Raw genomic sequence first — 25,314 nt, forward strand, 5'->3', positions numbered from 1 at the left:
ACTCATTTATCAAAATAAGGACATATCATGAGAACTGACATGCAGGGGGCCCTGCCACTGTTTATAAAGCTACACAAATAGGACTTTGAACAAATAAGTGGGAAGGAAAGTGGTTAAGCAGCACTATAGATTCTGAGTATTTAGAAACCGGATTCATCAAAACCTTTCCTCTGTCCACACTTTGGGAAGTTTTCACCCATTTCCTTGGGGTGGGAGATGCCTCAACCTGAATACCACCTGCGCAGATGGACCCCTTTGCTATTTGTCTATTTCCTTCTCTCAGCCCTGTGTGAAGGAGCAAGAGTCTATGGTAAAACACAAACATATTCTTCCCCTCGGTGACCGTGCAATAAGTTACAGTGGTCAGGCTGTACATTTGGCATGACCTTTTTTTCCTATTTCCACCCACAGTTCGAGGGCTTAAGAAGAGTGATGTTTAAAAGGTCACATCGACAGTCCATTCACGGCCGTGCCTCTCTCCACTGTTGCGGGACTCATAACTACATATAAGCAGAAAGGTTCTGATGTTAAAGATCATCCCCCCAGAGGCAGAGCACTGTGCTGTAGGGAAGGAAAATCAGGCCAGAGAAGACGTCAATCAAAGTTACCGTCACAATGTTTGTAATTTCACAGACAACTAGAGATACCACTTCTTGTTTGCAACACAGGAAACAATAGAAAGGTGGGCAAAGGCAAGAACTGAAAACTTTACAGGAAGCAAACATTTCAAATCTCATTCCTCTGCTTTGATATTGAACATGGGGCAAGAGCATTTGGCTTGCTGCAGAAGATTTGTTTAACTAGGCAAAGATGTGTTGCATTTGTTTAATTATGGAAAGATGCTATAGGAACACCTTCAGCCAGCAGCCTTTAAGATATCAGCCCACTTGGGCATGGCCTCTTATACTATAAATACAGATGTAAAGCACACGTGCCCTCTCTCTTCTGGCTGCTGAATTCAGTTCCTGTTCCCTCTTCCTGCAGAGGACTGCGATCTATGGGTCTACCCCTAAATAAATAACCCTTTATCCTACTCAGTTTGAGCTAGTGTGAGATTATTTTGTAACTTCCATCATCATAAAGATATGTTACATTTGCTTATGTTGCAGAATATTTGTTTAACTATGCAAAGATGTCTTACATTTGTTTAATTATGTAAAGATATGTTGCTGTTTTACCTTGCCTGCCTAAGGTGCCTGAGTGGTCTAATAAAAAGCTGATTGGCGAGCACGACTCGCCGTTTAAGCGCCGCCGCGGTCTCAGGAATGTCAACTATTCAACATGGAGGCGGAGGTCGATAAGCTGGAACTGATGTTCCAGAAAGCTGATTCTGATTTGGATTACATTCAATATAGGCTGGAGTATGAAATCAAGACTAATCACCCAGATTCAGCAGGAGAGGCTGGGCTGTGGTGGTGTATGCCTTTAATCCCAACACTCAAGAGACAGAGACAGATGGATTTCTAAAGATCCTGGTGAAATTTTAAAGGAATTATCAGCAATAAAGTCTCGATATCAAGCTTTGTGTGCACGTTTTAAGCCACTTTCTGTTGAGCAAAAAGAGAACAAGAGCCGCATTTGTGCTATTCTGAGCAAGACAATGACCATGGTACAAGAACTACAAAAGCAAACAGACCTGGAGCTGACTCTACTGACTGAAGAGGAGAAAGCTGTGACAGAGCAATTAAGATCTTACATGCCAGACTTATGAAGACACGGGGTTTTATAACGGAAAAAAGATCCATTCCAAAGAGATTCAGCAAGATGTTGTATTAATGCTTGGTATCATTAATTCACCAAGGGGTGGGAGGTTGATAAGGAAGATTGAGATTTTCCTTGAGTGTCAGAATCATATGAGAGGAAATTTTAAGAACTGTAGATTATCTTATGAATAAAAGCCAAAGGGTAAGAAGATTTAAATGCTGATCCCCACAGTTAATTTTGTGGTTACAAGTAATGAACTCCCCTAATACTATTTTTAATCTGTTTTCTTTTTGTATGGTTGGGATAATTTGAGATGTTTGGGGATTTTGTAAAAGAATATTCAAGTACATTTTCAATCAGTAATTGAATGGGAAAAATACTGTATATTATAATTACTCAGGTGTTGTTTTTTGAGACAGGCTCTCACCATGTAGTTCTGGCTAGCCCTGGAGCTCACTAAGGAGTCCAGACTGGCATGAATCCTAGAGATGCCTGCTTCTGAGTACTGGGGTTAAAGGCATACAATACACTACCACACTGGGCATTGTTTCCCTCTCTCTGAGACAAGGTCTTATGTATCCCAGACTGGCCTCAGAATTGGTGTTGCCAAGGATACTCTTTTACTTTGCTATCTCCCGGCCTGTATAATCTGGCCCCTACACCCGAGTGCTGGGATTCCTAGTGAGTCACCACATCTGGTTTATGTCATACTAGGGATCTACCTAGAGCCGCACTGTACCAGCCAAGCCACATCCTCAACCCTGTAGTCTCTGTTTTGGAAATGCCTGTTACAGATGATAGCATATTTTTGTTGTGTGTCTATGATGTCCAGTATTTCACGAAACCTAATATAATTAGTAGGCTGCTTTGTGAAAACTTGTTTTTCCCTTTTTTCCCATTGCTTGCTAATAATAAATGAGCCATTTTCAAATGCTCAAAAAAAAAAAAAAAAAAAAGCTGATTGGCCAGTAACAAGGGAGGAGGTACAGACAAGACATCCAGGCAAGGAGAGTAAGTATGAGGAGGAATTTAGGCTCTAGGAAGAAAGAAAGGGAGACACCATGGGCAAACAGAAAGACTCGAAGGAGGCAGACAGGTCAGACATACAGGCTGAAAGAAAGGTAAAATGCCCCAATGCAAAATGTAGATGAATAGAAAGAGTTAGTGGGACAAGCTTAAGCCAAGGTTGAGCATTCATAATTAATATTAACTCTCTGTGTCTTTATTTGGGAGATGATGGGCAGCCCAAAGAAAATGCTGACTAGATGGCTTGTCGTTGTACTCTCTTTGAATTGATGGTGTGATGTCATGATATTTTGCTGATTACCTACATTCGCCAAGAGCTACAACGGAATGAGGCTGTGTAGACTTTTACATGAAGAACCTACGAGGCACTGGAAAGTTCAACTCTGAGTTATTTTCAAATACGGGTCCAAAAACCATTTGTAAAGCTTCCTAAAATGCAGATTACTAGGCCCAATACAAGACCAACTAAAGCCGACTTGGGTGTGAGATAAATCAAGAATTAATATCCTTAGCAAGAAATCTCAGCCTAAAGACCCAATACCTGAAAAGACCAAGCCTAGGAAAGAAAATGCAAGCCTGTATGAGCTGTAGGGCATGAGTCTCAGAGTGTTTATTGTTGAGTTGCATTTGTTTTTATATCATACAAATGCTCATAATACTAATGTTAAAGCATCAAGAAAAGTGGATAATTGAAAGGATAAATCTTAACTCTTTCTTCATAAGCATATAGCTCGCCAGACTCATCACTGAAAGACTTGCACACACACCCAGGTTGGAAGTTCTTAGTTCATTTACAGTAACAGATCTGTGGTACTGAGCCTTTTACCTGCGGGGTACCCACTATGTGTGGGAAGTTTGTATCAGCAATGAACAGAGAGGAGACCAAAAAAAAAAAAAAAAGACTAATATAGGAAGGAAATATAATCCAAGTCCATTATAGGCATGTGTGGAGATGTCAGAATGAAATCCCCATTTTCTACAATTAGAATATACCAATTAAAAAAGAAAGAAAGAAAAGAAAAAAATCTGGGGGGGGGGATGTCACAAACCCCACACTTAGCTGAAAAGCTACATGCAATTAATGACAGCAGAAGGAGGGAGAATCAGTCTTCGTCAGGAATGTGCCCCCTTATTGGTTATCCAATACCAACCAAGTGGCCAACCCTAAAACCACATGCATGAGAGCAACACTAAATGGACTCGACAGGTTGTGTGCATGTGTGTCTGTCCGTCTGTCTTTCTGTATATTTTAAAGAAAAAGTAACCATGAATTTCAGAAATAGGGGACACAGGAGGAGATGGAGGAGAGAGAAGGGGGAAAAATTATTAAAACACAGTACTCAAATAGAAAATTTCCAGAAAATAAGCTTTTTTAAAAAAAAAAAAGAGAAAGAGATGAAATGAGTTTTTAGACACCTGTCTGGAGCTGGATACTTGCTAGTTGTTATGCACATACATATATGGTTTGAAACACAAGAATGTGTTTCAATTGCAATATGGTTTTCCATCTCAAATACCACTCTAGCCCAAGCCATCACCATCTCTTTGCTGGACCTCCCTCCCGCAGGAGTTCCTAACCAGCTTTTTTTGTCCCCTTTGTTGTCCTGTAACACAGCACAGCAGAATTTTGGGCCTAAAGCCACAACATATCTGTCCTTTCTTCTTAACAAACTCACCTCGAAGAACTTGTAAGTGACTTAGAATGCAGCCCTACTGGCTTATCCTGGCTTTCCACGCCCTTCCGGAACTGGTACCACCTGCTACTGGGAGCTCCTTTCACATCTATACTCCCTTTCTCTTTAGATCTCTTTCTCTATTTTTTTTTGAAGTTTTCCGAGACAGGGTTTCGTCTATGTAGCCCAGGCTGGCCTTGAACTCACAGAGATCCACCTGCCTCTGCCTCCTGAGTGCTGGGATTAAAGGTGTGCGCCACCACCACCCCGCTTATCCATTCTATATTGGCCCTCTTCCTAGTTTTCCTTCTATCAGTTCTATAGCTGTCCTCCTTACCCTGGGGTGTTGGGCCCATGATGCTCTTGGCAGGACATCCTCCACGCTCTTCTCAACACAGCATTCTTAGGTCTTCTTTAGAAATGATCTCAGGGACACCATCAAAAACAGTAGCTCACTGCATCCAAGCAGGATATAGGATTCTCAGCAGATCCTAATCAGCGTCTGGCACCCTAGATGCTTGTCTACCTGTTTCCTGCCTGAAGATACTTCCTACAGTGTGGCTTCCATGAGACACAAGGCTTTGTCTGACCTGTCTCTCATCCCAGCATCAGTGCCACAGGCAGGACCCCACCCATTTGTCCAGTTGTTCAACACTGCAAGACCAGGGGGTGGCAAAAGCAGAAACAAACCCATGACTGCACAATTGCTGAATTAATTCACTAGGCATTCAGAGAGCACAGGAGCTCTCTACCGATTCTCTGTCTGAGTGCTGAGAGGCGCCCATGCTGGGATGAAACCATTCCAAGAAACCACTCCGTGAGAGGGACTGTTTATTAGAGCGTCAGAAGTATAAACAACTTGTACCCAGCCAAACAGGAGGGCCAGCACCAAATGAGGCTGCTGGCAAGGGTCCTCGTCCAGTGCCAGGCTTTCAATGTTGTTCCCATGAAAACCATTCATCTTGCCAGGCAGTCAGCCTCCTGTCTCCTTGGGCACTAATTGCTCTGCCTGGACAGACAATGTAGAAAACGCACTACTCGCGACATGACATGCGGGGAAGGGAAGGGAGGAGGGTTGGCTTTTCAAAAGCACAATAAGTCCTGATGAAAAAGAAACCACGAAAAAGATATTCCAAGGGAAGAAGAAAAAACATCTAAATGGCAAAGAGCACCTCATCCGGGACCAGGAAAAGACGGCAGACCTGCGGCCTCGATGGTCTCCAAGGCTGGTCACTGCAGCCCCAGTGAAAAGCACAGACGTGGGGGTGTCTTGAATCTGGTCTTTGGAACAGTGAAGGCTTTTTATTTTTCCCCTAAGCAGACAGACCCTCCACCGAGTCTGCACTAACCATATCCACTAGGCCCCTTGCCTGTTATAAACAAAGACACCAAGTGGGATCAGCGGTACTAGCTGTAGTCCCAGCTACACTGACGGCAGAAGCAGCAGAATCCTTTGAACCTGGGTGTGAAAGACCACGCTGGACAACACAGAAAGACGCTCCTTCAAAGACGACAACAATAACAAGAAATAGAACATGGCGTATTATGATATTCAAAAGTGCAACTCTCAAATTTAAGCAAAATATTAATATTAATAAATTAAATATTAATCGAATATACATGACTGACAGTTAATAGACAAACTTAGTTCTGCATGAATTTTCTCTGTCATGATGATCCGTGGTACAAACAGTATCCCAGATTTCCAAAATCACAATTTGTACTTACATTCCTTAAAGTTACTATGGCCTTCTCCCCAAAATTCTACAGCAGAGACATTCTGAAATCCTAGGGACAGTGGGGAATACAGACAAGGATTTGTCACCGATAATGCTTAATAGCCCCAAAATCATGAGTACCCTGAATGTCCATCAGTAGGAGAGCAAAAAAAGAAACCTTACTAAGTATGCCTGTGATGTGTTAGACAGTCACCAAAAATATATTCAGGAATCTGTCCTTTTATCTATGAATAACATGTGTGCCTCTTCAAAACAAACCAATGGCTAGCAACCTTATTCCACAAGGAAGGGCATGTGCAGAGCTTTTCTCTGGAAACTTTCAAAAGTTAAATAATATATATTTGCTATACATGTTCAAGAATATCACAACCTTGAAGGAAAAAAAATGTGCTTTGATAACATTTTACAATATAAGTAAATGAAATCACTCTCCTATGCTTTGGTGTTTGACTGATAGGAAAGTGGATAAGATGCCTAAAAATCTCATCAGAGAGACCACAGGAGAAGAAGAATGTCAGAAGTGACCATTACCCAGGCCACTACCCAAAGCCACTACCCCAGATCAATGGGTTTATCTATGAGGCTGATCTCATTATTACCCTATGAGTAAGGACAATACAGAAAGCAGATTTGTTAGGATTTTATGAACAACAAGATGAAGAAAACCTAATGGAGAACAATTATATGTATTCCATCAATACCCCAAAATACCACCAGAAAACAGACTTAACTCTGCTCAACTTCCTGCAGTAAGAGAGAACAACACTGCACTCACCTGAGTCAGGACCAATTGGAAAGACGTGTGTATAGAGTTTAAGGACCTAGTTAGTTTTCAGGCAGGTCTGGCAAGGTAGGAATAGGGTCAGGATTGGCCATACTTGTGACATGTATGAGGGACATGGATTGAGGGACCATTCAGCAATATAAACAAACTGTCAGGCCCTCTGAGAGGATTGCTTTGTGGTTCACTGTCCTAACTTCAAGAAGCAATGCTTTCTGGGCCCGGGAGCTGAGATGTTTGCTCACTGATGCTAAGGGAGCCACTCCAATGGTGTTGAACAGAAACAGGAAAACAGGCATGAAACCAGTGTTGTTCAATATACATAGGGAGTTCTATCAGCTTTTAGCCCTCATAGATTTTCAACGAATTTCTGGCTATGGCTTGTATACTCTTCCCTACATTGTCTGGGTATCTTTATTGCCTCACTGGAACTAGAAAATCACTTATTTGGTGACTGTGTCAATATAACGCCTTGCATCTAGTTAGTGTCGTTGGCAGAGACAAGCATATTCTCTGTGGCCATGGACCCACGCTATTGAGAATGAAGTTTATACTGGAGAAGGGTTCTTAGAGAGTGAACTTAAACCAAATGATTCTGGAAAGGTTTTGAACAGCAGAATCAGGATGAGAACTTGGTTTGGCTGGTTTTGCTTTCCTTAGAGATTTTGGTTTGCAATTTTCATGCAACTTCGCATGCATTCTAAGTTGAGGTCTGGAAATGTGGCCAAATTTCTTCTTTCTTCAAGATGCCCCATTTTTTCATTCCTATGACCCTCAAACTTGATTGGGTAAGAGGCCCACCCATCTTCTCTGGGTTAACTGCTGGATGTAGATGTTTATGAAGGGATTTCAGCAGAATATACTTAATGACATTCTTTCAAAACTCCCTTTTCTTTACAAAAAGCAAAAAAGAGCACGAGCAAGGAACTCAGGACCGTGAAGGGTGCACCCACACTCTGAGACAATGGGGATGTTCTATCGGGAACTCACCAAGGCCAGCTGGCCTGGGTCTGAAAAAGCATGGGATAAAATCAGACTTGCTGAACATAGTGGACAATGAGGACTACTGAGAACGCAAGAACAATGGCAATGGGTTTTTGATCCTACTGCACGTACTGGATTTGGGGGAGCCTAGGCAGTTTGGATGCTCACCTTACTAGATCTGGATGGAGGTGGGTGGTCCTTGGACTTCCCACATGTCAGGGAACCCTGATTGCTCTTTGGGCTGATGAGGGAGGGGGACTTGATCGGGGGAGGGGGACTTATATGAAAAGCGGTAAGGGGAAGTAGACAGAAATCTTTAATAAATAAATAAATAAATAAATAAATAAATAAATAGAAAATAATAAAAAAAAGGAGCAATCAAGGGGTGTGTGGAAAGTTGGGGCTAGAGACATTTTCATAGCGGAAAAAAAAATGTCTCACGAAAGTGAGTTTGTTCTTGGAGGCTCTGCATCTGTGTTCCCTAAGCAAAGCAATGCTTGAGCAAGGAGTATGAGAGGAAAGGAGAAGCCAGAAGTTAACAACCACAGGAGCATCTCGTTCAGCAGCCTGCAGTCAGAAGGGCAGCAGAAACCCTGCAGGGCGCAGAAATCCCGCCAGGCATCTGAAGAGGAGACCCTGGAACCTGCAGGAATGTGTTAGCTGATATGATATCCTATGACATGATATATGATACACTTACCACAGCACAAACCTCTCCAAAGCTGTTTATTTTAATCCCACGCTGTCTTTCCCTCCCTTTCCAACTCTTTTATAGATCCTCTCTGGGCAGACTCCTCAAAGCCCCTGGGTTAAGTCAGAGCAGAAACCAGAAGAGTTCAGCTACACTCGTGCTCACTTGCAAACCACCTATTCTCACATACACAAAGAAAATTCACTTTGGAGAAACACCTGCTGCCCATTTTCTGTTCTGTGCCAGAGAAGGGGCCCCTGCTTCCAGACGGCGGGTATTCGTTGCTTTATTCTAGGAGCCTACTTTACGTTCAGGATCCCCCTAAACCTCTGTTGGTATGCCCATCCATCAACCCCTACCCCAAACACCATGCCATTCTCCATTTAGTATCGTTATTAGAAAACTGAGCTACATGCTCGAGCTACTGTTTGTTTTGAAGCCAAGTCCAGTTTCAGGATTCCTTCTGACAGTACTAAAACTTGATGTAGGTGTTGTCTATCACGTGCTTGGAGCTTTGTCTCTGTGTCATGGTGATCCCTGTTTGTGGATGCCCCCCCACCTTGTGCAGAGGGATATGAGGCATGTTCAGTTGTTGGTGGTTTGGGATATTATCATTTACATATTTTTATAATGAGAAGCTCAACTCTAAGGAATATTTGTCAATGTATACTTTCAAAGTTGAACCCCACAGCTATGCAAATTTATCTTCTAAGATGGCACTGTCTACTTCAATAAACTCTATATTTAATTTATCCTGGATAAAAAAAAGTCCACAAATCATTAGCCATTTACAGTAAGATAGCTCTTTCATCTACACAAACAAGTTCATAGCAGCATGACTCCTGCAATCTATTAAACTAAGTAATTACTAAAAGGCAGATGATTTTTTAACATTTTTATTATTCAAGGTTACTTAATGCAATTTCCATGCAAGTGTATAATGTGTGTTGAGCATACATTATAAGTTGAATGATGAAAATGCGGTCAAATTTCTTCTTCCTTCAAGATCCCCAACTTTCCTTTTTATGACCCTCAATACCAATCAGGTGTAGCCCAACTGTTTTATCTATATAAATACCTTGGGGCAATTAATCACATTTATGAAACACTTCACCAGAAAATAACCCAGATTGGTGTTTAATTGAACAACTGAGCAGTGTAGCCTACCGGTGCTGATGAAGAAAAGTCTCTCAGTGTAGCCGTAGCCATCCTTAGGAATCAGTGATACTGCAGCGGCTCCAGCATCAACAACTGGGGGACTGTTAGCTACACATCATCACTAGCAGGTACCCAAGGAAATCACTGAAGAGGAGTCTCTCAGAGTTCCAAAGGTTCAGTGCATGGTCGGCTAGTGCCATTGTTTTAGGTCTGCACTGAAAGCCAACATCCTGATGAAGGCCATGGTGAGACAGAGTTTCTCTCCTCGGGGCAGTGAGGAGGGACAGAGGGGGTGTGTGTGCAGTGTGTCATCCCAGGGTGTGCTCCCCTAATGACCTATCTCCTCCAGGTGGCTCCACTTCCTAACACTCCTCCCGGTGCCACCAAACTATGGCTTCATCAAGTGGATCAACCACTGAGGAGATTGGATTCTTCACGGTCCAATCATTTCTCAGTGGTTGAATTCACCAGTTCTTCACCGCATACAGGAACCTTCTGAGAAGAACTTCATATTCAAACCAATCATTACAGGAAAGATATGACCCAGGCATCCAGGATGTAATTGTCCAAGTGAATGTCATCTAACGGGGGAAACTGACAAAATATTGACAACTATACAATATGCAGCATGCACACACACACGCGCGTGCGTGCACACACACACACACACACACACGACAGTGAAAACCAAAGCATTGGTTAATCCATTGCTTTCAGTCATTTACCCACACCAGTCATTAAAGCCAATCATCATTTGTTTGAAGCAAACCATGTACACTAACCAAAGCATTTCCTTAATGGAAAAATCCTTAAATTAAACAGATTTTAACTTTATCAAGGATAAAAGTTTTCCATTGTTAAATTTAATATATAGTGATAGCACTATATATTATGATTCATCAACTTAATGAACATTTTTTCCGGTTTTCCCAGTGATTTTGCCAGACAAAAGTGCTATCATCAAGAAAATAACTGAAGGATGAAAACAATGCAGAGTGATCGCAGTCATTTTTATTCCAGCTCTTGTCCTTACTTTTGTGTTGTGAGTTTGCTTCTTCTTAATACCAAGTGTCTAAGCAAAGCAGGAATGACTGCCCTTACAAATCTATGTCAAAGTCAAACTCCTGTTCTGAGCTGTGTGTACCACTGACCACACAGACTCCTTAACAGCCAGTTGGATGGGTCCAGACTCCAGCGGGGCTGGCAGCAGAGAGCTCCTGCCTGTGAAAGCAGAAGCCTGTGGGGATGCAGCCCACATGGTGCTCTACCACTTTCAGAAATGCCAGTCTCCAGAATTATGTAAGCCAGTCTCAACCACCCAATCAGTAAGTGTGCATGCAGTCCTGTGTGTGTGTGTGTGTGTGTGTGGTGTGTACACTATTTCTCTGAGAAGCAATATAAGCCTTTCACTTAAGTTTCACACATGTATTTTACCCAAAAGATATAACCACTGTGAACAAAATATCTTCCTTTACACACTCCTTTTCCATCAAAGACATAATTTATTTCCTTGGTATGGCATATCTTCAGTTACAAGCTGAGAGGTTTGAGGACAGTTTTTTATTGTTGTTTTTTCTCTCTCTCTCTCTCTCTCTCTCTCTCTCTCTCTCTCTCTCTCTCTCTCTCTCTCTTTCTCTCTCTCTCTCCCTTGCCTCAGGGAGTCACATACCTGCTTTTTCACTACACAGTTGGCAAAACCAGATACACTCTGTTCTCTTTCCAAATTCTACTTCCTTATTGCCCAGGGCTTGTTAGGCAATGGACACTGGCCAGGCTCAAGGGATGGCGGACATTCAACATATCCCCCCCCCAATGTGTATGCCTGGTATAAAGATTGCCTAGGTTGTAATTAGTGGACCAAAAAGATAATGGTAACTTGGAGCTGCCGAGTGTGTCTGCTAAGGAGCTCTCTATTATTTATTATACCTTCTTCGTGACCCTTTCAGGGGACTTATTCAATTAATTGCTCTTCTAATTAACAATCTGAGAATGACCACAGCTAACGAAGAAAGAGCAGAGCAGACATTTAATGATATGAATATTAGTCTCTTGTAAGACTGCTTTTTTTGATAAGGTTTTGCTCAAATGACTAAGAGTTGCCTTGTTGCTAAGGTAACCAGCCTGCGGGAATAACAGATCTATATATCATTCCAGCAAGTGGTCTCTGCAATTTAATAAAGAGGGAAAAAGAAATAATGTAGCCGGCCACAGGCCCTTATCAGAGAGGAGAGCAAAATTAAAATGTAGAAGGGAAAGTCAGAGGGGTTAGCATGGCCGGTGCTGGGTTTAACGAGTGAAGCTAGATGTACATCTGCACAGACAGAAACTTTCTTTGGGGATGCAAAAGATGTATAAGAGACCAGGAAGTGAAAAGGGACCATTGCAAAGATGGGGCGGGTGGGGAGCCCTAGGAAGAGAATAGCAGGGATCTGATCAAGGAAATGGAAATAGGATGGAGGTAAACACAGAACGGGAGGGTCACGTAACAATACGGGTGCCTGAAAACACCACAAGGAAGCATACAACCAACTATTTATCAGAAAAAAAAGTCTACAATACATGTAAGTCTGTGCATACATATACATACAGTTCAAACAAACTTTTCTCATCTGGGTTAATGGTGTTCCCTCCAAGAGCCAAAGACCTTCTTTTTTCTTAGGAAGGATGTCTCCCTGGCTAGACGTTCATCAAGAAAGCCAGACTGGCAAGCCCACAAGCCCCCGAGATCCACCTTCCTCTGCCTCCCCCATACTGGGCTTTATAAGTGTGTGCCACTGCACCTGGCTTTTTATATTGCCACGAGGGTTCTGGGGGTCGAACTCTGGTCCTAACACTTCTAAAGTTACATCTTTCCAAACTGAGTCATCGGACATCCTTGAAAGGACTTTCTTGAAGGTTACCATGGTGTAGTTTTCTCCCTTACTGGATGAGCTTTCCAATTTAGAATATGGGTTGAAGACTAGGGCTGAAGTTGCTTTGAACTGGCAGTACGAATGACAGAAGGTCGAGACTGCTGGGGTAAGAGGTAGGCGTTCGTGAGCTTGGACTCAGTCAAGGAAAAAGAAAATCACTTCAAATCTTCCCACAGAGAAGAATTTATTATGGGGGAGTTAGATTGCGAAGCTGTTGAAATGGTTGGAGGAGCAGGGAAGGGAGATGGTTCCACTGATTGGGAACTCTCTGCTACCAGTCCGCTGGAGGCTGGACCCGTCGAACCTGCTGTTCGGGAGCCTGCGGAGGTCAATGGCTCTCCCTGAGGCAGAATATATCAAGGGCACCAAGGGAGCCTGAAGCTACTGGTGAAGCCAGAAAGGGATGGTTTACACTCTTCTCATCATCTAATCTCGTGGGAGAGTCTCCTTCTGGCAAGACCTCTCCTAGAACCTTCTGGAACTATAACAAGTAGTTTCCAGGCTTCTACCCAGGCCATGACCTGATGGTCATTACGGGACTCGGGAGTAGTCAGTGGCAAAGAGTTGCTTGAGGAAGATGTCGTGGGCATACACATAGTGCGGTGAAATCCCTACAAATGATTTCTTCATTATGACCTAACTCAGCCTTTATCTCACAACAACTACTTTAGCGTTTTGTTTCGTTTATTATTTCCTCCACATTAATACTGTGTGCTTGTTTGGCATCTGCTTTCTCTTTCTAGATGGATTCTTAAAGACTAGAAAATGTGGTACATTTACACAATGGAGTACTACACAGCAGAAAAAAAATAACGACATCTTGAATTTTGCAGGCAAATGGATGGATCTAGAAAACATCATATTGAGTGAGGTAACCCAGACACAGAAAGACAAATATCACATGTACTCACTCATAAGTGGTTTTTTAAACATAAAGCAAAGAAAACCAGCCTACAAATCACAATCCCAGAGAACTTAGACAATAATGAAGACACTAAGAGAGATGTCCATGGATCTAATGTACATGGGAAGTAGAAAAAGACAAGATCTCCTGAGTAAATTGGGAACATGGAGACCTTGGGGAAGGGTTGAAGGGGAGGGGAGAGTCAGGGAGGGGAGCAGAGAAAACTGTAGAGCTCAATAAAAATCAATTTAAAAAAAGAATTTCTCATCTCAAAATGTAGTGTTGTTTGGTCCAAGCTGTTTATTGAGGAAAATCAACATTTTTAATCATTAAAGAATAGGGGAAAAAAAAGGAGAACTTCACATATTGATGAATGGTCTGTATGTAAAATGAAGCAAGGCACTGTTTAAGACGCTGAGGACAGAGGCTTGGTTGAGACAGCCAGTTTGGACTCTGACGACGCTTACTTTCTAAAAAGGGGAGATAGAAACAGTTAACACACATTGAATAAACGTCCTGGAGGAAAAATAAACTAGAGTGAAATATTAGAGAAAAACAGGGGCTTGCACTGCAGGCACTAGGGAAGGGTTCTTACAGCAGGGATCGCTGAGTAGGAAGGAGGAGGAGCCATGTTTCTACTTAGAGAAAGTAATAAAGCAAAGGTGCGCTGAGGCAGGAGTTTGGCAAGTTTGAGAAATATGTGAAGTTGGAAGGAGATAGCAAGCAGGGCTGCAAGAAATGAGATCATAGAGTAGGGTAGGTCATACAGTATTACATTTTAGAAAACTTTGTATTACTTTAAAAGCTTGAGATCACAACATAATCACGGTGTTTCTTCTTGGCCTTTTCTCCCTCCAAGACCTCCCATGTGCCTCTCCACACACTCCTTCAACTTCATGGCCTCTTCTTTCACTAATTGTTATTGCTTACATTTATGTATATGATGTATATTATGTATAGGTGTATATTTTCCTAAATATAACCTGCTTTGTCTGCATACTATTATTTGTATGTCTGTTTTTAGGCCTATCTTTTGCACTGGACAACCAATTGGTGTGCTCTTCCCTGGGGAGGATCACCCTGGGGAGGACACCCTGGGGAGGACCACCTCTCCCACTCCCAGCTTTCCTCAGTCAACTGTAGTTCTTTCTAAGGTTGAACCCTGTGGGTGTTTCCCTGTCCACGTTAGAATGTCCATTGATGTTCTTGTTCAGCTTATGTCAAACAGTCACATTGGTGAGATTTTATAGGTGTAGCTTCTGAGCTTCCAAGGTGATATGATCTCACATCAAATCTAATCCTCTGGCTCTTACGGTCTTTCAGCCCCCCTTCTGCAATGCTCCCTGAGCCTCAGATGTGAGCGTGTTTGATAGATTTATCCATTAGGACAGGGCTCCGCTACTCTGCATTTTGCTCGACTGTGGTTTTCTATAGTGTTCTCTGTCAGTTGCAAGAAGTTTTCTTGACAAGGGGTGAAGAGCACACTTACCTGTGGGTGTAAGGACAAACATTTATAGACTGCTCTTAGGGCTTACACTGGTTTAGTAAATTAGTGGCTGTAGATTCTCCCATAATCATGGTATCACTACCATAGAAGTTTTAGCTAGGTTTCCAGTACCAAGCATGGTTTGCTTCTTGTTGAGCAAGTCTTGAGTCCAATTAATCTTGGTTATGCTAAGGTGTGCATACCACTGCTCTGCTCTTAGGGTTATAGTGCCATGGCGGTCACTGATGTCATTCTAGACATCGTATCTGGGAAGGACTGTCGATGGCCTCCCTCCTTTGGAAGCTTGCATTGTATATTCTGATCGCATGAAAGCAAGTCCTTGGGGGAAGAAACATTCAAGTCAGTTCCAGCTCAGGGGGCTCCGGGCCCTGTGTCTGAAGTACATTGTTTCTTCAGTAACAGGGACCTTCCTTTCCCCTCTCGGGGTAAAGCAGGGACAACAGCAATAGGCTGTGTGTTTTGGGAGTCTCTTGGACCCACCCAATAGCATGATAAGACTGGGAACAGCTCCTCCGCACCACAGCCTTTGGGAAGCACTTTCAAACCACAGCAGGGACTGTCAAGGTGGGCAACGTTTGCAAATATTACAAAAGTTACAAGCAAAATCTCCACGGCTTGGCTTTTGAAATCTTAACCAGGAAGGGTATATTTGCATTTAAGGGGAGGGGGAAGGTTGTGGGATAAGAAATTGAAGAAAGAGTTCAAGTGCAAAACTGTGGGGTGCTGGTTATACCATGGGAAATTCAGAAAGGCAGATGGGGAACTGATGACTAATATCTAGAAGGAGCCATTTTGGTGTGTGTGTGTGTGAGAGATGTATATGTATGTGACTGTGTGTAGTACATGTGTATGATATGTGTGGTGTGTGGGTATATGTGCGTAGTTTGTATTTATAAGAATGTATCATAGGGAGGAGAATAAGGTATATGGGAGGGTATAGAAGTGATGTGTATATGAGTGTGGTTTGTATGTGTATGATATGTGGTTTGTGTGCAATATGTGTAGGAGAGAGAAAAGGAGGTGTGTGTGTGTGTGTGTGTGTGTATTACATGCACATGAGTGTGTGCATGTAAGGATGCATGTGCCCCTGCACGTGCTTGCTGGGCTAAGCAGGACATCAGACAATTACCTCGCTATCACTGTTCTGCATCTTATTGCCTAGAGACAGAATGTCTAACTGAGCCAGATGCTCATTGATTCGGCTAGGCTAGCTGGCCAGCAAAGCTCCCAGGATCACCCTTCTCCTTCTCACGGCCCTGGGACTGCAGCCAACCTTGCCTGGCTCTCAAAGCTGGTGCTGGGAGGAGGAAGTCGGGTCCTGTGCTCGCAGAACACAGCAGCCATGTCCTCTGAGCCATCTCCCCAGCCCCCAGCTCAGCTCGGTTTTGCATGTGAAACTATTGCTTCCTCTTCGTGAAAATGACTCAGCAAACAGTAGGAGCCCCAGGGCAGTTTTCAGCCAAATTCCATTGCTCTCCAAAATGCCCAAAAGCCTGAAATGGCGACCTAACACCAAGAAAAGTCGCTGTCTGTCTTCTTCACTTCAACTGCTTCCCTTGGTAGTCCCAGCATTGACTTATTTTATACCTGCTATTTCCTACTAGAAACAAACTTCTCTTGGATAGTCAATAGTTGGTCTCGTGATTGGAAGTATGATTACTACTTTTTCAATAAATAGTTTATTTTCATATCTAGTATATTAGATTAAACAGGCTTAGAGAAGAAGATAGGAAATCTTTAAAGACTTCAGAAGAGCGTGAAGTCACACGAGACAAGTGTTTCTCACAAAGCCGTTTAACTTCATTCTTCCAAAGGAAAAAACAAACGGCTGAATTAAGAACCAGAAAGTATATTACAGAAATTTTGAAAATTGAAACCAGAAGTAATTCTACACGAATGTCAGAATACCCAGAAAATGTAAGAGGAAGTAGGGAGTGAACCATGGCTCAAACAAAAAAGATCTTTCCAATGTCTCAGATATGATTCAAATCAGATTCAATGAACAGAGATGAAACTTATGCCTTCTTATTACTAATAAGTCCTTTATAAGGCCCTACTTTGGAACTAGGGAAATACTGGGTGAATAAATGAAAGGTCTTTGTATTCCAACAAATATTAAAAGGTGCTTTTGAATGATATGTTTGAAATTACTGGGTGCGAGCAAGAACGGATCATGAAACACACAGCAAAACCAGAGCACTGGACTGAGCTCCCAAGTTCCAGATGAAGAGCAGAAGGAGGGAGAACATGAGCAAGGAAGTCACCACGAGGGGTGTGCCCACCCACGGAGATGGTGTGACTGATCTAAAGCAAGCTCACCAAGGCCAGCTGGACTGGGTCTGAACGAGCATGTGATCAGACCCGACTCTCTGAATGTGGCTGACAATGAGGGCGGACTGAGAAGTCAATGATAATGACACCGAGTTTTGATTCTACTGCATGGACTGGCTTTTTGGGAGCCTAGCCTGTTTGGATGCACAGGAAGGTCCTAGACCTGGATGGGAGGGCCTTGGACTTCCCACAGGCAGAGTATCCTTACTTCTCTTAGGACTGGAGAGGGAGAAGGGGGGGAGAGAAATGGGAGGAGGGGAAGAGGTAGAAATTTTTAATAAAAAAAAAAGAGTTTATTAAGAGAGAGAATAAGACACGTGTGCAGGCCTGAGGAAGTTTGTGGGGGAAGAGAGTGGGGAGCGGGTGTGTCCAACTTCTAAAGACTGCCTAGCGCCTGCAACACAGGGTCTTACACATGCACACAAGGGCTTACGTAATTGCGTAATTCGTAGGTCACGTGACCGTGCTGCATGTCCATCCTGTAGGACCTGAGAACCCTGGGTGGCTACGTAAATTACCTGAGCATTTGATGGTGCATGCACGGCCCTGGAACCCAGAAGCGCCAGCCCAAGCGCCTGGTGATAGAAACCATGGCAATGTTTACGTTTCATTTCTTTGATTAAGCAACTGTCATATGTTCTTGAAATGATGTCTGCCTGACACATCACCGTGGCTTAAGCAACCACATTAGGTGCTCTTCTCTGAGATAAACTATATTATTCAGGGTTGTTAGCTGCGAATAACAGCACATTGGCTGCATGCACAGGAACGGGGATTTTTGTCAAGGACAGAACTTAACCTCGCAGAAATCTGCACAAGTTTCAGAGAATGAACTGAAAGACAACAGGATTGGGGACCACAGGCCACTGACCCGTCTCAGAGCAAAGGACCTGGTGAGCAGCCCAAGCCTGGGAGACTAGCCATCCTTTTTCCTGCTCTGAGTCGTCAGACTCCCAACCTATTTGGCCTGAAAAGTGCATACCACATCCCTGCTTCCTTCCCTTGATCTTTCCAAAGCCTAATACCAGTATGTATGCCTCCTGCATCCCGTCTGGATCAGGAACCTGTACTTAGCGGCAGTGGATGCTGCCTTGCTGAGTCACACTGCAGACAGACAGAAATGAAAAATTTTTAATCGTCATTCCTTTTTTTTTTTTTCCTGAACTTCTATTTTAAAACCTATCTTGACCACTGGTTTGGGTTTTCTCTTTCTTCGCTTCCTTCCTTTCTTTCTTCCTTTCTTTGTGGATTTGTTGTTATGTGTGTGGTGCCTCTTTAAAACTGTCCCCTTGGGTGAAGGCCTTGCTCAATCTCCCTACTCCAGCAGGAGTCAGCTGCTGAATGTAAAACTGAAGGAAGTCGGCACCCAGAGATGACAACGCCCTAATCCCCAGAAGCTGAGGCTGTGTTAGCTTCTCTGACAATAGAAACTTCACAGCTGGGACTGCTGGACCTCAGGGTAAGAAACTGCCTTGGGCCGCGCAGGTGGCCTTCTCTGACTGCAGGGGAGGCAGGAGAAGACAGGTGATAACAGAAGTAGGAGACCCAGAGCAGAGAGTCTCCTGTTAAAGGTGGAGACAGGAAGCAGACAACAGCCTCAAGAACACAGCAGGACCCAGAAACCAAAGAAGGCAAGCAAACAGATTCCAGAGTCTCAGCGAGGAATGCAGACCTGCTGCCACTGTGACTTGTCCTCCAGAGAGGTCAATCTGGAAATCTGACCCTCCGAACTATGAAGCAATAAACCTATGGGGGTTTACGGTGTTTGTGGTGACGTGTTGGAGCAGAACAGAAACCTACTATGTTATGGGCTTCTCTAGAGAACATCTTAGTGATCAAGGGTGGGGCACCAGAGAGCTTGGCAGGTACCCAAGACCTATGCTCTTCACTCAGGCTCCAGTGCTGGGGAAATGTTGAGTTCTCGGCCTGATCTGTACTCAGTATTCGTGTTCAAGTATCTTCAGTCATCCCTGCGCAGAGGGAGACTTAGCGCCCTGCTCTCTACTGTCTTGCGATTGTTCAAAGCCAAAACACAGAGTCCAATTCTTAACTCCTTTCCAACGAAGAGTCGTGAGATGCTAGAGTACCTGCTCTTACTAGATGACCGTTCCTCACCAATAAGCCGCTTTACTGCAATAAAGAGAGCCACACAATGACGTCTACGTTAACCGTTCACCAAGTGTCGGGATTCGCATGAAACCCTAAATGCTGACATTGGAACAATTTTCTGTTCCTTAGAAAAACTTATTTTTGCATCGTCTTATTCTATTTTATTTTGTCCTACTTGGTTGTCACCTCTTGGAAGCCTGCTCTTTTCTGAAGGGAGGTAGAGGCGGGGAAGAATCTATTTTCAATAAATAAAAAAAAAAAATGTCACTTGGGCTGAACCAAAAGAAAAAGCTTATTATGATGTTTACCTAAGGTAAGCAGTAATTTCAGGAACTGCGTTTGTCAACTGGAGAGCTGAAGAACGGCCTCCGATGACAATGAAGAACTTACTCCCAAAGTGCACGACAGGCCAATCATTTGGAATTCAAACTTTATCTTCACTGAGTAATAGGGTGGTGAGCATGCAACACACATTTCAGCCTTTTGAATTATAACAACACATAGAAAGGTTTGCATTTGTACATGTTGGGGTATTAAATTCCCTGTTGAGGAACTGATTGAGTTCCCCACCGAGCTCATCACGTAAAGTATCAGCTTGGCTAATGCTTCTACCTGGCATTTGCCTGTGTATGAGTGTACACATATGTTTTCACACTGGAATGGTATCATATTAAAAAAAAAGAATCACATTAATCCTGTTGCTTGCCAGCAGTAGGGCAGGCTCACAATAAATATCTGCCAAAAGAAAAGGGAGATAATAACAAAATCATTAACGGAATCTGATGAATTGTTGATTTGAAGTCAGTGAAACCGATCAAGTTATACTTGTATTAAGCCTGGTTTTAATTAATTCCTCTTTCCAAACAAGTTGGGGGAGAGGTGAGGAGGGAGTAAGAGACTCCATAAAAATAGTCTCACCAAGGCTCAGGTTTCTCTGAAACACCTACAAGCAAATGAGAGTCTGAGGCTAGCAAGAGGATTGCAGGTTTCCAAAAATAAACCTCCGTTTAAAAACAGGCAGGCTGCCATGCCTTGAAACAGAACTCCAAAACCCCATTGCTGGGCCCTTTCGAGGAAACCTCAGTACTCTTGCAAGACAGTGACTACTTGGCTGTCTTCTTCCAGGGCCTTAAAGTAAACAACAGGCTTTACCTGATTTGGAATGAACCCAGGAGCTGTCCCTTGACAGAGACCATGCAAAGGACATGGTTGCTCCTAAACAAGGCACTCAATGGTGAAAACACGTTAACTCGAACCTACCCATGTAGAAGAGTCACATTTTAGAGAAACTATCATTATAGAATGTTCATAACCCAGCAAATTATGATGCTCAACAGTCAAGGGCATAAATATTCTTAAGGTGTCCAACGTCTGAGCCTACAGTGTTATTTTGCAGACAGGATTCCTACTTAAATACATGAATTACAAGTGGTATAAAGGAAAATGAGAATTTAATATTGCAATCAGCTCTGGGCAAAAATTTAAATTAAATAGAAATTGAAATCCATGTCTCCAGTCTTATACCACACACACACACAGAGAGAGAGAAAGAGAGAGAGAGAGAGAGAGAGAGAGAGAGAGAGAGAGAGAGAGAGAGAGAGAGAGATTCACATACATCACATCCTATTTTAAGAAGCCGAGCCCCAGGGTGGTAAGGCATGCCTATGGCCCCAACACAAGACAGAACAGTCCAAGTTGGAGGCCAGATAGGCTATATAGTTTGATTCTGTCTCAGTGTTATTTTAGTTTTTTTTAATCCAAAAAAACATTGGGTATGATGATTTATTAAAGCTGATATGAATTCACATCAGTGTTCTAAGTCTCCCAGAGATATTTTATCTGTCTCATGTTTAACCACAGCATAAAACAGTTTGCCTCTGACAGAGGCGGTTTGTCACTGAGCATTTTAGCAGCTGAGTCTCTGTTGCCGAAATAAAACACCACAATCAACACATCTTACAGGGGAACAAAGTGTATTCGGGCTTGCAATTCCAGAAAGCACAGGGTCCATCTTGGAGAAGCATGACTGCAACCTTGGTGGTAGACGCAGGAAGCTGAGTGCTCAGGTCTCACCCAGAAGCAGAAAGCAGAAAGTGTGAACTGAAAGTGGCAGGAGGATCTCAAGAGCAAAGCCCACCCCCTGGTGACGTACTTCCTGCAGCAAGGCTACACCTCCTAAACTTCCCTAAAGGGTGCCAGCAACTGGGGAAGTGTTCAGATGCCCAAGACTATAGGAAGTGGTTCTCGGTTCAGCCACCACACGTATGGTGTTGACCGCTTTATTTTGCTTGAAGTTAGAGATCAATCTTCCTGGAACCATGCCGTGTGCTCAGCTACTCACTGACTTCAAGTGTGTCGTCTTGGAAAAGCAGCTCCATTCATCCATAAGAGATTTCTGCCCTCATCAGCCAACTGATGGAACCATTAACAGAAGAAACACAGATTTCAGAATTTCCACCTGCCATCCAGAAGAACAAATACACCCACAGCTCATCCACCTTCTTTTGACTAACAGCTAGGATAATCGTGTCGAGTTAGGTATCAATTTCTTAATTACTCATTCTGACTGTGCTTCCGTGAAAACAAAGACATTTCCATCTCCTGGCTTTCTCACATTCTCTTTCAAATCAAAGACCGTCAGAAACTGTTGTGACTTGTTAGCAAACTCTGGGCTCTTCATCAAGCTGGGTGCTGCACAGAACATAGCCCAGGAAGAATTTAAACACAAGAAACTGACATCCTATAGATTCAACAAAGCTGGTAGACCCAACTAAGTAAAGGAACAGAAAGAAAGAGACACAATTTGAAAGTGGAAGGAACAGGCATGGCCTCATACAACCCATAGGCTCATGCTCACTCACACAATTCTCCTCAGTCCTGAAGAACGATCCTTTAATCTGGCATGTTTTCTGCCTATTGATGAGATGCCTATGCTTCCCAGTCCTTGCCTATCGCTGTTGTACCTGTGTTTCTCTCTTGGTTTTGTAAACCCAACACTTACTTTCCATTGTCTGCCATAGTACTGATGTTGAGTGGGGGTTAAAAAAGGGATGGAGACCTACTGATCAGTCTAGAACTCAAGCTATACCCAGTAAAGCCCCCCCCTTCTAATTTTAAATTTTGGGGGCTAGGAAACACAAACGTTATCATCTACATGATGTAGCCACAATGTGTAGGCCAAGAACCGCAGAAGCTAGGCAAGCAAACAGCCTGGATGAACGGGGCCCACCAATGCAGAGGAAGCAACTGCCATGGGAAATGAGCAGAAAGAATTCTGTGGGATTTGTGCTTTTCATCCAGCTGTGTCCACACATCTGTCCCTCCCTCAGTGGCACAGGCCGTCCATGAAATTCTTCATTTTGCCTAGGCTATGGTTGAGTTGAGTTTATATAGTTTACCAGGAGAAAAGGGGTTCTGCATACCCTGGGGCATGTTCTGTTTCCTCAACCATATCATAAAGACCTTCAGGATAAGAGCTTGTTTCTCATCATTTCAGTGACCTCCTTGGTAGCCACAGTGGCATTTTGGTACACAAAAGCCACTCAGTCCATGTACCGATACCTTCCTGATAAGGCATTCAGTGCCTTCCTTGTTTCAGAGTCAAAAGCACAGATATTGCATGCATTTCACCGACAATGTAACTGAGCGAGCGCTGGACAACCAAACCGAGGCGATGTTCTTACAGTAGCCGGCCTCTGCCTCCTGATACCCCTATCTTTCCTAGTCCCCCCACCCCTGCACTCTAACAAGGTTGTTCTGTGCTAGACAAACAGCATGTAGCAGAAATTCTGCCACTTCTGAGATTCATGTAGAGAGCCAGGGTGACAGCTCAGTGAGCAAAACACTTACCATGCAAATGAGAGGATCTAGTTTGAATCCCCAAAACCTATCTAAAGCCAGACTCAGCTCGTGTCAGTAAGTCCAGTGTTCATGTGACAAGCTGGAAGGTAGGGACAACAGAATCCCCAGACATTCACAGGACACCTCGCCCTGGGCACTCTAATGTTAACAACACAAAACGACCCTCAAACAAGGGTCCCAACAAAGTGGAGGGTGACAGCAGACTGCCAATGCTGTCCTCTGACCTTCACTGAGGCATACGTGTGCCTGCACTTTCACACATGGACACACACATGAGAACACACACAAGCACATATCCTCACACGTACACAATCTCACACACATGAACACATGCACTCACACATACACATGCACACAGACATGTGTATATATTCACATGCATACACATGCACGCATGCACACACACACACACACACACAGAGACTTCAGATATACTCCAGCCCATTAGCCCTCTTCTTAGCATAACTTTGACAGAGAAAGGCTACTTGGAAAGAAACTGGACTGTGATAATAGTATCAAAGGTTGATGCTCTTCTGAAAACCACATTCGTGAGCAAGAGCGTGGGTTCTTTTGAATCAAAGTGATACTGGTATGGCTGCAGACCCAGGCAACATCTCATTCACAACCTCAGGAGGAAATGACTGAGCCCAAACCAGCAGCTACGCATGCCCAGATTTAAGAGCCTCTGAAACCGTGAGATCATAGGAGAGACAGTTACTGCAGTTCCTATAGTCCCATTACCATATCAAGGATCCAAAGGTCTTCGAATTGATAAAACAGCCTTAATGTGTTCTTGGTCTTGCTTAACAGAGTTACAAATTGAGAACTAAAGTAAAATCATGCATGGGAGCTGGAGATCTCAGAGATAAGTGCAATGGAAGGAAACCTGCTATGAACCAATCAAGGTTTTGGAACAAAGAACCAATGCCAAAGTGAGGAAAAGACATGGAAAGTCTCAGGAGCTCACATCAGCAAGTAGTACAAATCCATAAAAGCAGGAGCAATCAGACAAGAGAATTCTTCATCCTTGCAGAAGGACTCCGCTGTGCTGCGTGTCGAGTACATTGAGCTGTGGAGACCTCAGTGTACCATAGAAGGAATGATAAAGCATGGCCAGAGGCTAGAGCCCCTCAAGGCTGCTAGGTAACATTCTGGGAAGTTTTATGTTTGCTCTCTGCCTAGCATTTCACATGCACAAAAACCACAAGCCCTGTAAGCTCATCCCTGACTCTCCCTTCCCGTCCAATCATTGACACTCTCCATTTGGTATTTTCCCAATTTGGATCACCTGACTTCTATTTCTTGGCTTCATCGAACATTACTGATTCTCTTAGACTCAGTTTCTGGCCCTCTGGTCCTCCAAGTATAGCTAATGATGTATCTATCCCACACTAAGAATGTAGACCACAGAACTTGGGGCTTCGTTATATGTCATATTATTGATTTGTTCCCTCAAATTTCTTGCTTTGTCCAAAGGCCCTAAGATATTGGTTTTCAGTTCTACCAAGGTCTATGGCTCCCAAATCCAGTCACACATCAAAGTCACCTTTACTGCATTTTGGAATTTACTGACTCAGAGTTTTAGGAAGTGAGGCCCGGGAGAGCATTAGTTTAACAAACTGTCCAAATTGTTGCTTGGCCTGCCCAGCTCTACAGAGTCATGGTACATCTGGGAAACTCAACAAGCAGCTTCAGGTAGAATGAGCTGATATCACCACTTCTGATCACGGAAACGATTCCAGTTGCTCCCAAAACAGGAAAACGGAGTCCATAGATCTGATCAACTGGACTCTGACCCTAGAAACATTGATTTAAGCTTTCTTTGCACGCTTAGAAAGATGTGTGGTAGAGCAAGTAGGAGAAAATGTTGGCAGCAAAGGCCAGGTGGTGGCTTCATGGGTGTTTACTTAAAAAACTCTCAAATTCTCTGCATC

General features: G+C 43.3%; 1 protein-coding gene across 1 annotated transcript; it reads left to right on the forward strand.

Annotated features, from left to right (window-relative positions):
- Window positions 1-1,232: 1,232 nt before the first annotated feature.
- On the forward strand, window positions 1,233-2,634 carry LOC126487577 (spindle and kinetochore-associated protein 2-like). The gene is made up of 2 exons (XM_050120479.1): window positions 1,233-1,409; window positions 1,456-2,634. The coding sequence occupies exons 1-2, from the start codon at window positions 1,282-1,284 to the stop codon at window positions 1,709-1,711; spliced, it is 384 nt and encodes a 127-aa protein (XP_049976436.1). The 5' UTR covers window positions 1,233-1,281; the 3' UTR covers window positions 1,712-2,634.
- Window positions 2,635-25,314: the final 22,680 nt, after the last annotated feature.

This window comes from Alexandromys fortis, unplaced genomic scaffold, assembly GCF_014885135.2.
Source record: "Alexandromys fortis isolate MF-2015 unplaced genomic scaffold, M_Fortis_MF-2015_v1.1 scaffold_191, whole genome shotgun sequence".
Lineage (NCBI taxonomy): Eukaryota > Metazoa > Chordata > Mammalia > Rodentia > Cricetidae > Alexandromys > Alexandromys fortis.